At 51.5% G+C, this 14,286-nt stretch overlaps 1 protein-coding gene across 3 annotated transcripts in view; it reads left to right on the forward strand.

Annotated features, from left to right (window-relative positions):
* Positions 1 to 12,642, forward strand: part of ttc33 (tetratricopeptide repeat domain 33) — a 117,423-nt gene extending 104,781 nt beyond the window's left edge. For all 3 annotated transcript variants that reach the window (XM_070877223.1, XM_070877229.1, XM_070877219.1), the window contains exon 5: positions 11,983 to 12,642. In XM_070877223.1, the coding sequence (XP_070733324.1) occupies positions 11,983 to 12,342 (360 nt within the window). In that variant the 3' untranslated portion in view covers positions 12,343 to 12,642. The remainder of the gene's footprint in view (positions 1 to 11,982) is intronic.
* The last annotated feature ends 1,644 nt before the right edge of the window (positions 12,643 to 14,286 follow it).

Raw genomic sequence — 14,286 nt, forward strand, 5'->3', positions numbered from 1 at the left:
CTAGAAGGGCCGAATGGCCTACTCCTGCACCTATTTTCTATGTTTCTATGTCCTAGATTCCCAACCAGCAGCAATAGTTTCTCTCTATCTATCACGTCTGTTCCCCTTAATATCCTGAAAACTTCGATCAGATCACTCCTTAATTTTCTAAATTCCAGGCAATAACACCCTAGTTTGTGTAATCTCAAATACAGAGTAAAGCTCTCTACACTGTCCCATCAAACACTCCCAGGGCAGGTACAGCATGGGGTTAGATATAGAGTAAAGCTCCCTCTACACTGTCCCATCAAACACACTCCCAGGGCAGGTACAGCACGGGTTAGATACAGAGTAAAGCTCCCTCTACACTGTCCCATCAAACACTCCCAAGGCAGGTACAGCACGGGTTAGATACAGAGTAAAGCTCCCTCAACACTCTCCCCATCAAACACTTCCAGGGCAGGTACAGCACGGGGTTAGATACAGAGTAAAGCTCCCAATACACTGTCCCATCAAACACTCCCAGGACACGTACAGGGGGTTAGATACAGAGTAAAGCTCCCTCTACACTGTTCCATCAAATACTCCCAGGGCAGGTACAGCACAGGGTTAGATACAGAGTAAAGCTCCCTCTACACTGTCCCATCAAACGCTCCCAGGGCAGCAATTTCCATTTCCCGCACCAACTCTCCTTTGGCCTCCCTTAGTGCGATGTTCAGTTTAGTGTGGAATTTGTGCCGTGGATTTAGTCTGTCCAAACTCATTTCACACAAGTTACCCTTACAGGCATCAGCGAGAGGAATCATTCATCCTCTCCCTCTGCACTGGACTTGATCCTTGGTGTCTATAGAGAAAAGTCAGTGTCTGTCCCCCTGCATCATAAGAACATAAGAATTAGGAACAGGAGTAGGCCATCTAGCCCCTCGAGCCTGCTCCGCCATTCAACAAGATCATGGCTGATCTGGCCGTGGACTCGGCTCCACTTACCCGCCTGCTCCCCGTAACCCTAATTCCCTTATTGGTTAAAAATCTATCTATCTGTGACTTGAATACCTTCAATGAGCTAGCCTCAACTGCTTCCTTGGGCAATCATGCAGTCGGACGCCTCTGCTTTACACTCGTCCCAGTGTCACTAATCTAAATATGCTTCAATAAGTACAGCGGCAAGGTCCACCAGCAGAGGGTCCGATTAATCTGACGAGAGTGTGCAGACTTCCCGTTGTAAATGAATACATCCTACATTGCTGCCTGAGCCTGTCTGACGCGTGCTGATTGTCCCCTCGGGTTAGTCAGCAATTTGCTAGCACTCATTCAGCCTGGTCCTCTCTGAACTGGAAGCATCATCATCATAGACAGTCCCTCAAAATCAAGGAAGACTTGCTTCCACTCTAAAAGTGAGTTCTCAGGTGACTGCACAGTCCAATACGGGAATTACAGTCTCTGTCACAGGTGGGACAGATAGTCATTGAGGGAAGGGATGGGTGGGAATGGTTTGCCGCACGCTCTTTCCGCTGCTTGCGCTTGATTTCTGCATGCTCTCGGCGATGAGACTCGAGGTGCTCAGTGCCCTCCTGGATGCCTTCCTCCACTTTGGGCGGTCTCTGGTCAGGGACTCCCAGGTGTCAGTGGGGATGTTGCATTTTTTCAAGGAGGCTTTGAGGGTGTCCTTGTAATGTTTGCCTTGCCCACTTGGGCTCGCTTGCTGTGTCGGAGTTCCGAGTAGAGCGCTTGCTTTGGGAGTCTTGCATCAGGCATGCGGACAGTGTGGCCCGCCCAACGGAGCTGGTTGAGTGTGGTCAGTGCTTCAATGCTGGTCTGGTCGAGGTCACTGACGTTGGTGCGTCTGTCCTCCCGGGGATTTGGAGGATCTTGCGGAGACATCGCTAGTGGTATTTTTCCAGCGCTTCGGTGTCTACTGTATATGGTCCATGTCTCTCAGCCATACAGAAGGTCGGGTATCACTACAGCCCTGTAGACCATAAGCTTGGTGGCAGATTTGAGGGCCTGGTCTTCGAACACACTTTTCCCCAGGCGACCGAAGGCTGCGCTGACGCACAGGAGGTGGTCGTCGATGTACTGGAAGCACCAAACACAACAGCAATGTTTGCACTCTGGTCCGGAGGGCCTGGGATTGCAGTGCACTCAGTAGGACCGTAGTCTAGGTTCCCCACACGGCGGCACTGCTCGAACACAAGGTGCTGTACCACGTGATAGCCCGAGGACGCTACTGCACCACTCGCTTGACACTCCAGGGGCTTAACTCAGCCCACTCGCCCAATACACTTTTCCAAACAGATTCCGTGTCGCACCGAGATAGCGAGAGATTGTTTCAATCGCCTGACTGAGTGGTTATACTGGCCAGGAGGTTATATAGTAAGCCATGCAGAGACTGGACAGTGAGTTATACAGGGAGGGTCACTCACTGGACAGTGAGTTATACAGGGAGGGTCACTCACTGGACAGTGCGTTATACAGGGAGGGTCACTCACTGGACAGTGCGTTATACAGGGAGGGTCACTCACTGGACAGTGCGTTATACAGGGAGGGTCACTCACTGGACAGTGCGTTATACAGGGAGGGTCACTCACTGGACAGTTCTAATTGATTGGTATAAATTGTAAATATCCGAGGCCCAAGCACGGATCCTTGTTAAAATCTGTCAACTTGAAAATAACCCATTTATACCTATTCTGTTTTCTGTCCGTTAAGCAATCCTCTATCCATGCCAATACATTACCTCCAATCCCATGAGCCTATTTCTTGTGCAATAACCTTTTATGTGGCATCTTATCTGATGCCTTTTAAAAATCGAAATATACCACATCCACTGGTTGCCCATTATCTACCCTGCTAGTTACATCATAAAACCGTGTTGTCTGTTTTATCATGTTATGGTTTTCTAAGTGCCCTGATACCACTTCCTTAACAATGGATTCCAGCATTTTCCCGATGTCTGATGTCCGGCTAACTGGCCTGTAGTTCCCTGTGTTTTGTCTCCCTCCTTTCTTGAATAGCGGGGTTACATTTGCTACCTTCCAATCCGCTGGGAATTGTGGAAATCAAAACCAATGCATCCAGCATCTCTGCAGCCATCTCTTTTAGAACTCTTGGATGTAGGCCGTCAGGTCCAGGGGATTTGTCGACTTTTTAGTCACTGGGTCTAAAGAAAGACTGTAAGCTGTGAGGAGGACACACAGAGAGTGGGCTGCAAGGTAACAGTGGGAATATAATGTTGGGAAGCGTGAGGTTATTCACTTTGCATGGCGGAATAGAAAAACAGAATATTTTTAAAATGGTGAGCAATTATTAAATGTTGGTGTTGAGCGAAATTGAGGCGTGCTCATACAGGAAACATAGACGGGGAGAAATTCAGCATCGCCCCGTGAAGGGGCGGTAACAGTCGGGAGGCACGAGACTTCGAGCCAGGCGTTGAAGTGTCTCCCCTCTCCGGAAATTCGGGTTACTGCCCCAGGAAGGAAGTGGAGTGCTAATGGGGCGATGTGCGCGGCGGTGACATCACGATCTCCGGGCGCAGGGGATCGGGGTGCAAAGCTGTATCGCCGCTGTTAAACTACCACCCAATATGGGCATTCACTTATTTGCGCCCTGTTCTAACTGGAGACGCGAATGCACCCAATTTCAGGTACAGCAAGCAATAAGGAAGGCAAATGGCATGTTGTCCTTCATTGCAAGTGGCTTGGGAGTACAAGAGTAAGGAAGTCTTGCTACAATTGTACAGGGCCTTGGTGAGACCACACCTGGAGTACTGTGCACAGTTTTGGTCTCCTTATCTGAGGAAAGTTATACTTGCCTTGGAGGTGGTGCAATGAAGGTTCACTAGATTGATTCCTGGGATGAGAGGGTTGTCTTATGAGGAGAGTTTGAGTAAATTGGGCCTAGTCTCTTTGGCTTTTAGGAGAATGAGATGCTCTCAGTGAAACATCGAAAATTTTGAGGGGGATTAACAGGGTAGATGCTGAGAGGTTGTTTCCCCGGACTGGAGAGTCTAGAACCAGGGGTCACAGTCTCAGGATAAGGGATCGGCCATTAAGGCTGCGATGAGGAGGAATTTCTTCACTCAGAGGGTTGTGAATCTTTGGAATTCTCTGCCCCAGAGGGCTGTGGATGCTGAGTCTCTGAATATATTTAAGGCTGGGATAGATAGATTTTTGAACTCTCGGAGAATCAAGGGATAAGGGATAGTGTGGGAAAGTGTTGAGGACAAAGACAAGGCATGATCTATTGAATGGTGGAATAGGCCCAAGGGGCTATATGGCCTACTCCTGCTCCAAATTCTTCTGTTCTTAGGACTGAAACAGATGTCAGGGGCTGCTGCTGACATGCCTGCCAGGAGAGCTTCAGTTTTAATTTGGAAATGATTACTGTGGGTTTGGAAAGTAAAGAAGGTTACTTCTGAAAACAAATCCTAAACTGTTCTGCATAAGGAAGGAAGGAAAATTAAAGTCAGATGAGAGGCGGATTTATCTGCAGTATTAAATTAAAACTGCGAGTAGAGTGATTATGTCCACTGTTGGCTTTGTAGAGTGACCGTTCACACTGTGGGTACTGTAGAGTGACCATTCACACACTGGGTACTGTAGAGTGACCGTTCACACTGGGTACTGTAGAGTGACCGTTCACACACTGGGTACTGTAGAGTGACCGTTCGCACACTGGGTACTGTAGAGTGACCGTTCACACTGGGTACTGTAGAGTGACCGTTCACACTGTGGGTACTGTAGAGTGACCGTTCACACTGTGGGTACTGTAGAGTGACCGTTCACACTGTGGGTACTGTAGAGTGACCATTCACACACTGGGTACTGTAGAGTGACCGTTCACACACTGGGTACTGTAGAGTGACCGTTCACACTGGGTACTGTAGAGTGACCGTTCACACTGTGGGTACTGTAGAGTGACCGTTCACACTGTGGGTACTGTAGAGTGACCGTTCACACACTGGGTACTGTAGAGTGACCGTTCACACTGTGGGTACTGTAGAGTGACCATTCACACTGTGGGTACTGTAGAGTGACCGTTCACACTGTGGGTACCGTAGAGTGACCATTCACACACTGGGTACCGTAGAGTGACCGTTCACACTGTGGGTACTGTAGAGTGACCGTTCACACTGTGGGTACTGTAGAGTGACCATTCACACACTGGGTACTGTAGAGTGACCGTTCACACTGGGTACTGTAGAGTGACCGTTCACACACTGGGTACTGTAGAGTGACCGTTCACACTGTGGGTACTGCAGAGCGACCGTTCACACTGTGGGGTCTTGTAGAGTGACCATTCACACACTGGGTACTGTAGAGTGACCGTTCACACTGGGTACTGTAGAGTGACCGTTCACACACTGGGTACTGTAGAGTGACCGTTCACACTGTGGGTACTGCAGAGCGACCGTTCACACTGTGGGGTCTTGTAGAGTGACCGTTCACACTGTGGGGTCTTGTAGAGTGACCGTTCACACTGTGGGTACTGCAGAGCGACCGTTCACACTGTGGGGTCTTGTAGAGTGACCGTTCACACTGTGGGGTCTTGTAGAGTGACCATTCACACTGGGTGGTGTAGAGTGACCGTTCACACTGTGGGTAGTGTCGAGTGACCGTTCACACTATGGGGAGTGTAGAGTGACCCTGCACACTGATGGGTATTGGAGAGTTCTCTCTGGTGTCCTGGCCAATAATTATCTCTCAACTAACATCACTAAAACAGATTATCTGGCCGTGCATGTGATTTTTCACGGGATGTAGACATCGCCGGCCAGGCCAGCACTTATTGGCCATCCCTAATTTCCCTTGAGAAGGTGGTGGTGAGCCACCTTATACAACTGCGTGGCTTGCTGGGCCGTTTCAGAGGGCAGTTAAGAGTCAACCACATTGCTGTGGGTCTGGAGTCACACATCGGGCGGCAGATTTCCTTCCCAAAGGACGTCAGTCTTCACAACAATGCGATAGTTTCATGGTCACCATGACTGACACTAGTTTTCTATCCCAGATTTATTTAATTGAATTTCAATTCCCCAGCTGCCGGCCAGTAACATTACCACTCTGCTGCTGCACCCCTGCAGCTTTGACAGATGACTCCTCTTTAAACGGCCCGTGCCTGGCTGTGGAGCTTTGCGATGTCCTGAGAATGATGCGAACGGCTGTATCTGTGCATGGCTGAGCTCGAATGGTCTCGGTAGATTATCGTCCATCCAGTGTTTGGCAGACTGCAGTGTTTGCCAGCTCTGTGCAAGAGCACCTCAGCCAGTCCCACTCCCCCATCCCCACCCACCTGCCCTTTCCCCGTAACCCTGCAAATGTTTCCTTCAGGTACTTATCCAACTCCCTTTTGAAAGCCACGATTGAGTCCGCCACCCCCTCAGGCCGTGCATTCCAGATCCTAACCACCCGCTGTGTAAAACAGGTTTTCCTCATTTCGCCTTTGGTTCTTCTGCCAATCGCCTTAAATCTGTGTCCTCTGGTTCTCGACCCTTCCCCCAATGGAAACAGTTTCTCTCGATCTACTCTGTCCAGACCCCTCATGATTTAAAACACCTCGATCAAATCTCCCCTCAACCTTCTCTGCTCCAAGGAGAACAACCCCAGCTTCTCCAGTCTATCCATGTCACTGAAGTCCCTCATCCCTGGAACCATTCTCGTAAATCTTTCCTGCACCCTCTCTTAAGGCCTTCACATCCTTCCTAAAGTGTGGTGCCCAGAATTAGACACAATGCTCCAGTTGAGGCCCAACCAATGCTTTATAAAGGTGCATCATAACCTCCTTGCTTTTGTAATCTATGCCTCTTATTTATAAAGCCCAGGATCCCAGAAGCTTTTTTAACCACTTTCTCAACTTGCCCTGCCACCTTTGACGATTTGTGCCCCCAGGTCTCTCTGTTCATGCCCCATTTAGGATTGTACCCTTTAGTTTATATTGCCTCTCTTCATTCCTCCGACCAAAATGTATCACTTCGCTCTTTTGTGCGTTAAATTTCATCTGCCATGTGCCCGCCCATTCCACCAGCCTGTCTATGTCTTCCTGAAGTCTGTCACTCTCCTCCTCACTGCTCACTATACTTCCAAGTTTTGTGTCATCTGCAAGTTTTGAAATTGTGCCCTGTACACCCACATCCAAGTCATTCATATATATCATGAAAAGCAGTGGTGCTAGAACTGACCCCGGGGATCGCCACTGTATACCTTCCTCCAGTTCACCATTGCTCTGTTTCCTGTCACTGAGCCAATTTTGTATCCATGCTGCCAATGTCCCTTTTATTCCATGTGCTTCAACTTAGCACTTTATGTGGCACTTTATCAACTGGTTTTTGGAAATCCATCTACACCTCATCAACCGCATTGCCCTCATCAACCCTCTCTGTTAACTCATCAAAAAACCAATGAAGTTAGTACTTAAAAACTCAATCCATATGTACAGAGTGTTGGGGGAACGTATAGTTAAAGGGATAGAAGAGGGGTGGAGAGAGTGAAGAGGAGGGGAGGGAGTGGAGGAGAGAGTGAGGGAAATGAGAGTTCAGTGAGGGGGGAGGAATGGGGAGAGTGAGGGGGGAGGAATGGGCAGAGATGGGTGATTGCAGATAAGGTGCTGGTGTTGTGGTACAAACTGATGCCAACAATCGGTGTATAAAACTGCACAAACCTGAGTGTATTCCTGGTAGGACCAGCATTCCTCACTAATACCATTCCCAGCTAGAATTCCAGTACTCCCGTCTGAGGAGTGATATAACACAGGATAAATGCGTTTGTGCTGCTATTTTTGGATTTTGACAGTTCGTGAAGGTTTGAGAAACCCGATCCGAGGTCTCAGTCTCGACACATTCTCCGGAGCAACACTCCAGGCACTAAAGCAGATCCAGCACCATGTGTGGGCATTCTCACCCAGTACCATGTACCCCGCCCGGTACATTAAACCCCCGTACCCCCTCCCCTCCCCTCCCCTCCCCTCCCCACATACTCCCCTCCCCTCCACTCCCCACATACTCCCCTCCCCTCCCCACATACTCCCCTCCCCTCCCCACATACTCCCCTCCCCTCCACTCCCCACATACTCCCCTCCCCTCCCCACATACTCCCCTCCCCACATACTCCCCTCCCCTCCACTCCACTCCACTCCACTCCCCACATACTCCCCTCCCCTCCCCACATACTCCCCTCCCCACATACTCCCCTCCCCTCCACTCCACTCCACTCCACTCCCCACATACTCCCCTCCCCTCCCCTCCCCACATACTCCCCTCCCCTCCACTCCCCACATACTCCCCTCCCCTCCACTCCCCACATACTCCCCTCCCCTCCCCTCCCCACATACTCCCCTCCCCACATACTCCCCTCCCCTCCACTCCCCTCCCCTCCCCTCCCCACATACTCCCCTCCCCTCCCCACATACTCCCCTCCCCACATACTCCCCTCCCCTCCACTCCCCTCCCCTCCCCTCCCCACATACTCCCCTCCCCTCCACTCCCCACATACTCCCCTCCCCACATACTCCCCTCCCCTCCACTCCCCACATACTCCCCTCCCCACATACTCCCCTCCCCTCCACTCCACTCCACTCCACTCCCCACATACTCCCCTCCCCTCCACTCCACTCCCCTACACTACCCACATACTCCCCTCCCCTCCACTCCCCACATACTCCCCTCCCCTCCCCACATACTCCCCTCCCCTCCCCACATACTCCCCTCCCCTCCACTCCACTCCACTCCACTCCCCACATACTCCCCTCCCCTCCCCACATACTCCCCTCCCCTCCACTCCACTCCACTCCACTCCCCACATACTCCCCTCCCCTCCACTCCACTCCCCTACACTACCCACATACTCCCCTCCACTCCACTCCCCTCCCCACATACTCCCTCCCCTCCCCTCCACTCCAGTCCACTCCCCTCCCCACATACTCCCCTCCCCTCCCCACATACTCCCCACATACTCCCCACATACTCCCCACATACTCCCCACATACTCCCCTCCACTCCCCTCCACTCCCCTCCACTCCCCTCCCCTCCCCACATACTCCACTCCACTCCACTCCACTCCACTCCCCACATACTCCCCTCCCCTCCACTCCCCTCCCCTCCCCACATACTCCACTCCACTCCCCTCCCCACATACTCCACTCCACTCCACTCCACTCCACTCCACTCCCCTCCCCACATACTCCCCTCCCCTCCCCACATACTCCCCTCCCCTCCCCACATACTCCCCTCCCCTCCCCACATACTCCCCTCCCCTCCCCACATACTCCCCTCCCCTCCCCTCCACTCCCCTCCCCACATACTCCACTCCCCTCCCCACATACTCCACTCCCCTCCCCACATACTCCACTCCCCTCCCCACATACTCCACTCCCCTCCCCACATACTCCACTCCCCTCCCCACATACTCCACTCCCCTCCCCACATACTCCACTCCCCTCCCCACATACTCCACTCCCCTCCCCACATACTCCACTCCCCTCCCCACATACTCCACTCCCCTCCCCACATACTCCACTCCCCTCCCCACATACTCCGCTCCCCTCCCCTCCCCACATACTCCGCTCCCCTCCCCTCCCCACATACTCCGCTCCCCTCCCCTCCCCACATACTCCGCTCCCCTCCCCTCCCCACATACTCCCCTCCCCTCCCCACATACTCCCCTCCCCTCCCCACATACTCCCCTCCCCTCCCCACATACTCCCCTCCCCTCCCCACATACTCCCCTCCCCTCCCCACATACTCCCCTCCCCTCCCCACATACTCCCCTCCCCTCCCCACATACTCCCCTCCCCTCCCCACATACTCCCCTCCCCTCCCCACATACTCCCCTCCCCTCCCCACATACTCCCCTCCCCTCCCCACATACTCCCCTCCCCTCCCCACATACTCCCCTCCCCTCCCCTCCCCACACACGCCCCTCCCCACCCCCTCCTGCTCTCCACCCCCCCCCCCAAACGCCTCCCGATCCCCTCCCTTCACCCATCCCTTCACCCATCCTGCTACCCTCCTCTCTCTCTCCCCCGCCCCCCCCCCCATCCCTCCTGTCTCTGCCCTCTCCCTCTGTGTCCCCTCCCTCTCATAAGAACATAAGAAATAGGAGCAGGAGTAGGCCATACGGCCCCTCAAGCCTGCTCCGCCATTTAATATGATCATGGCTGATCCGATCATGGACGCAGCTCCACTTCCCTGCCTGCTCCACATAACCCTTTATTCCCTTATTGCTCAAGAAACTGTCTATTTCTGTCTTAAATTTATTCAATGTCCCAGCTTCCACAGCTCTCTGAGGCAGCGAATTCCACAGATTTACAACCCTCTGAGAGAAGAAATTCCTCCTCATCTCAGTTTTAAATGGGCGGCCCCTTATACTAAGATCATGCCCCCTAGTTCTAGTCTCCACTATCAGTGGAAACATCCTCTCTGCATCCACCTTGTCAAGTCCCCACATAATCTGATAACTTGTATAACTGTAGTAAGACTTCCCTGCTTTTATACTCCATCCTCTTTGCAATAAAGACCAAGATTCCATTGACCTCTCATTCTTCTGAATTCCAATGAGTAGAGGCCCAACCTACTCAACCTTTCCTCATAAGTCAATCCCCTCATCCCCGGAATCAAACTAGTGAACCTTCTCTGAACTGCCTCCAAAGCAAGTACATCCTTTCGTAAATATGGAAACCAAAACTGCACGCAGTATTCCAGGTGTGGCCTCACCAATAACTTGTATAACTGTAGTAAGACTTCCCTGCTTTTATACTCCATCCTCTTTGCAATAAAGACCAAGATTCCATTGACCTTCCTGATCACTTGCTGTACCTGCATATTATCCTTTTGTGTTTCATGCACAAGTACTCGCAGGTCCTGCTGTACTGCGGCACTTTGCAATCTTTCTCCATCTACCAAATTTTTGCCCACTCACTTAGCCTGACTATGTCCTTTTGCAGATTTTTTGTGTCCTCCTCACACATTGCTTTTCCTCCCATATTGCTTTTCCTCCCATCTTTGTATTGTCAGCAAACCTGGCTACGTTACACTCAGTCCCCTCTTCCAAGTCGTTAATATAGATTGTAAATAGTTGGGGTCCCAGCACTGATCCCTGCGGCACCCCACTAATTACTGATTGGCAACTCGAGAATGAACCATTCATCCTGACTCTCTGTTCTCTGTTAGTTAGCCAATCCTCTCTCCATGCTAATATATTACCCCCAACTCCGTGAACTTTTACCTTGTGCAGTAACCTTTTATGTGGCACCTTGTCAAGTGCCTTCTGGAAGTCCAAATAGACCACATCCACTGGTTCCCCTTTATCCACCCTGTTTGTTACATCCTCAAAGAACTCCAGCAAATTTGTCAAACATGACTTCCCCTTTCATAAATCCATGCTGACGCTGCCTGACTGAATTTTGCTTTTCCAAATGTCCTGCTACTGCTTCTTTAATAATGGCATCCAACATTTTCCCAACCACAGATGTTAGACTAACTGATCTATAGTTTCCTGCTTTTTGTCTGCCTCCTTTTTTAAATAGGGGCGTTACATTTGCAGTTTTCCAATCTGCTGGGACCTCCCCAGAATCCAGGGAATTTTGGTAAATCACAACCAATGCATCCACAATCCCTGCCGTTACTTCTCTTAAGACCCTAGGATGCAAGTCAGGTCCAGGGGATTTATCCGCCTTTAGTCCCACTATCTTCCTGAGTACCACCTCCTTAGTGATTGTGATTGTGTTAAGTTCCTCCCCCCCCTATAGCCCCTTGAATGTTGGGATATTGTTAGTGTCCTCTACCCTAAAGACTGATACAAAATATTTGTTCAGAGTTTCTGCCATCTCCATGATCCCCATCACTAGTTCCACAATCCCTCTCCTCCCTCTTTGTTCTCGCCCTCTCTGCCCCCTTCCTCCCCGCCCTCGCCCTCTCCCTCTGCGCCCCCTCCCTCGGCCCTCCCGTGCTGCCGATCACCGAGTGGTTTGGTGCCTGTTGGTGCCCGGTCTCACTTTCTGCCCTTTTGTTGACAGGCGTTGCGCAGTTTTCAGCGAGCGCTGCACGTGTGCCCAGGCGAGAGCTCGCTGTGGGAGGACGACCTGGCCTGGGCCCTGAAGCTGCGGAGGAGGCAGCTGCAGCTGCAGCTGCGCGAGGCGTTGCCGGCGGAGACGGGCGCCCAGCGCCAGGAGCCCGCCGAGGAGCTGCCTGACTACGACTTTGAGAGCGACGAGCTGGTGGAGGCCTGCGCGGCGATCGCGGAGCGGGACAGGCGCCCGGCGGTGACCCAGTCCGACACCGAGACCGCCGTCTTCATCACCGCGTCACGAGGAGCGGAGAGTGCGGGCGAGCCGGCCGACGCAATGGGTGATCGAAGCTTCATCCAGGCACGATAGCGTCAGCCCCTCGCTCACACCGCGGGGGTCCCTGATGTAGCGCTGTGCCCCACTCTTGGTGGTGGGGGGTCCGTCCCCAGTGTTCCCTTTTCATTGTTTTTGGGTGCGTGGCCCCTTTAACGGGCTGCGTGGCCTGTTCAGATTGATGTGCATGCGCGGTTTTTCCTATTTAACAGCCGGTGAGCCGGCTGGGCGTGAGCTGCAGAGCACTGTGTGGCCACACAGCTTAAAGGGAATAAAGTCCGTGCGATATCGATGTGGCCCACCTTCAGGGGTGGGGTGGTGGTCAGAGAGAGCGGTGGGGCAAGGGAGGGTGATGAGGGGGTGGGTTGGGGCGGACAGGGGGAGGGGGGATGGGGTGGGGAGAGAACCTAAGAACATAAGAATTAGGAACAGGAGTAGGCCATCTAGCCCCTCGAGCCTGCTCCGCCATTCAACAAGATCATGGCTGATCTGGCCATGGACTCAGCTCCACTTACCTGCCCGCTCCCCGTAACCCTTAATTCCCTTATTAGTTAAAAATCTATCTATCTGTGATTTGAATACATTCAATGAGCTAGCCTCAACTGCTTCCTTGGGCAGAGAATTCCACAGATTCACAACCCTCTGGGAGAAGAAATTCCTTCTCAACTCGGTTTAAATTGGCTCCTCCGTATTTTGAGGCTGTGCCCCCTAGTTCTAGTCTCCCCCACCAATGGAAACAACCTCTCTGCCTCTATCTTGTCTATCCCTTTCATTATTTTAAATGTTTCTATAAGATCACCCCTCATCCTTCTGTACTCCAACGAGTAAAGACCCAGTCTACTCAATCTATCATCATAAGGTAACCCCCTCAACTCTGGAATCAGCCTAGTGAATCGTCTCTGTACCTCCTCCAAAGCTAGTATATCCTTCCTTAAGTAAGGTGACCAAAACTGCATGCAGTACTCCAGGTGCGGCCTCACCAATACCCTGTGCAGTTGCAGCAGGACCTCCCTGCTTTTGTACTCCATCCCTCTCACAATGAAGGCCAACATTCCATTCGCCTTCCTGATTACCTGCTGCACCTGCAAACTAACTTTTTGGGATTCATGCACAAGGACCCCCAGGTCCCTCTGCACCGCAGCATGTTGTAATTTCTCCCCATTCAAATAATATTCCCGTTTAATGTTTTTTTTCCCCCAAGGTGGATGACCTCACACTTTCCGACATTGTATTCCATCTGCCAAACCTTAGCCCATTCGCTTAACCTATCTAAATCTCTTTGCAGCCTCTCTGTGTCCTCTACACAACCTGCTTTCCCACTAATCTTTGTGTCATCTGCAAATTTTGTTACACTACACTCTGTCCCCTCTTCCAGGTCATCTATGTATATTGTAAACAGTTGTGGTCCCAGCACCGATCCCTGTGGCACACCACTAACCACCGATTTCCAACCCGAAAAGGACCCATTTATCCCGACTCGCGGCTTTCTTTTAGCCAGCCAATTCTCGATCCATGCTAATACATTTCCTCTGACTCCGCGTACCTTTATCTTCTGCAGTAACCTTTTGTGTGGCACCTTATCGAATGCCTTTTGGAAATCTAAATACACCACATCCATCGGTACACCTCTATCCACCATGCTCGTTATATCCTCAAAGAATTCCAGTAAATTAGTTAAACATGATTTCCCCTTCATGAATCCTTGCTGCGTCTACTTGATTGCACTATTCCTATCTAGATGTCCCGCTATTTCTTCCTTAATGATAGCTTCAAGCATTTTCCCCACTACAGATGTTAAACTAACCGGCCTATAGTTACCTGCCTTTTGTCTGCCCCTTTTTTTAAACAGAGGCGTTACATTAGCTGCTTTCCAATCCGCTGGTACCTCCCCAGAGTCCAGAGAATTTTGGTAGATTATAACGAATGCATCTGCTATAACTTCCGCCATCTCTTTTAATACCCTGGGATGCATTTCCATCA

The sequence above is a fragment of the Pristiophorus japonicus genome, chromosome 1 (genome assembly GCF_044704955.1).
Source record: "Pristiophorus japonicus isolate sPriJap1 chromosome 1, sPriJap1.hap1, whole genome shotgun sequence".
Taxonomy (NCBI): Eukaryota; Metazoa; Chordata; class Chondrichthyes; family Pristiophoridae; genus Pristiophorus; species Pristiophorus japonicus.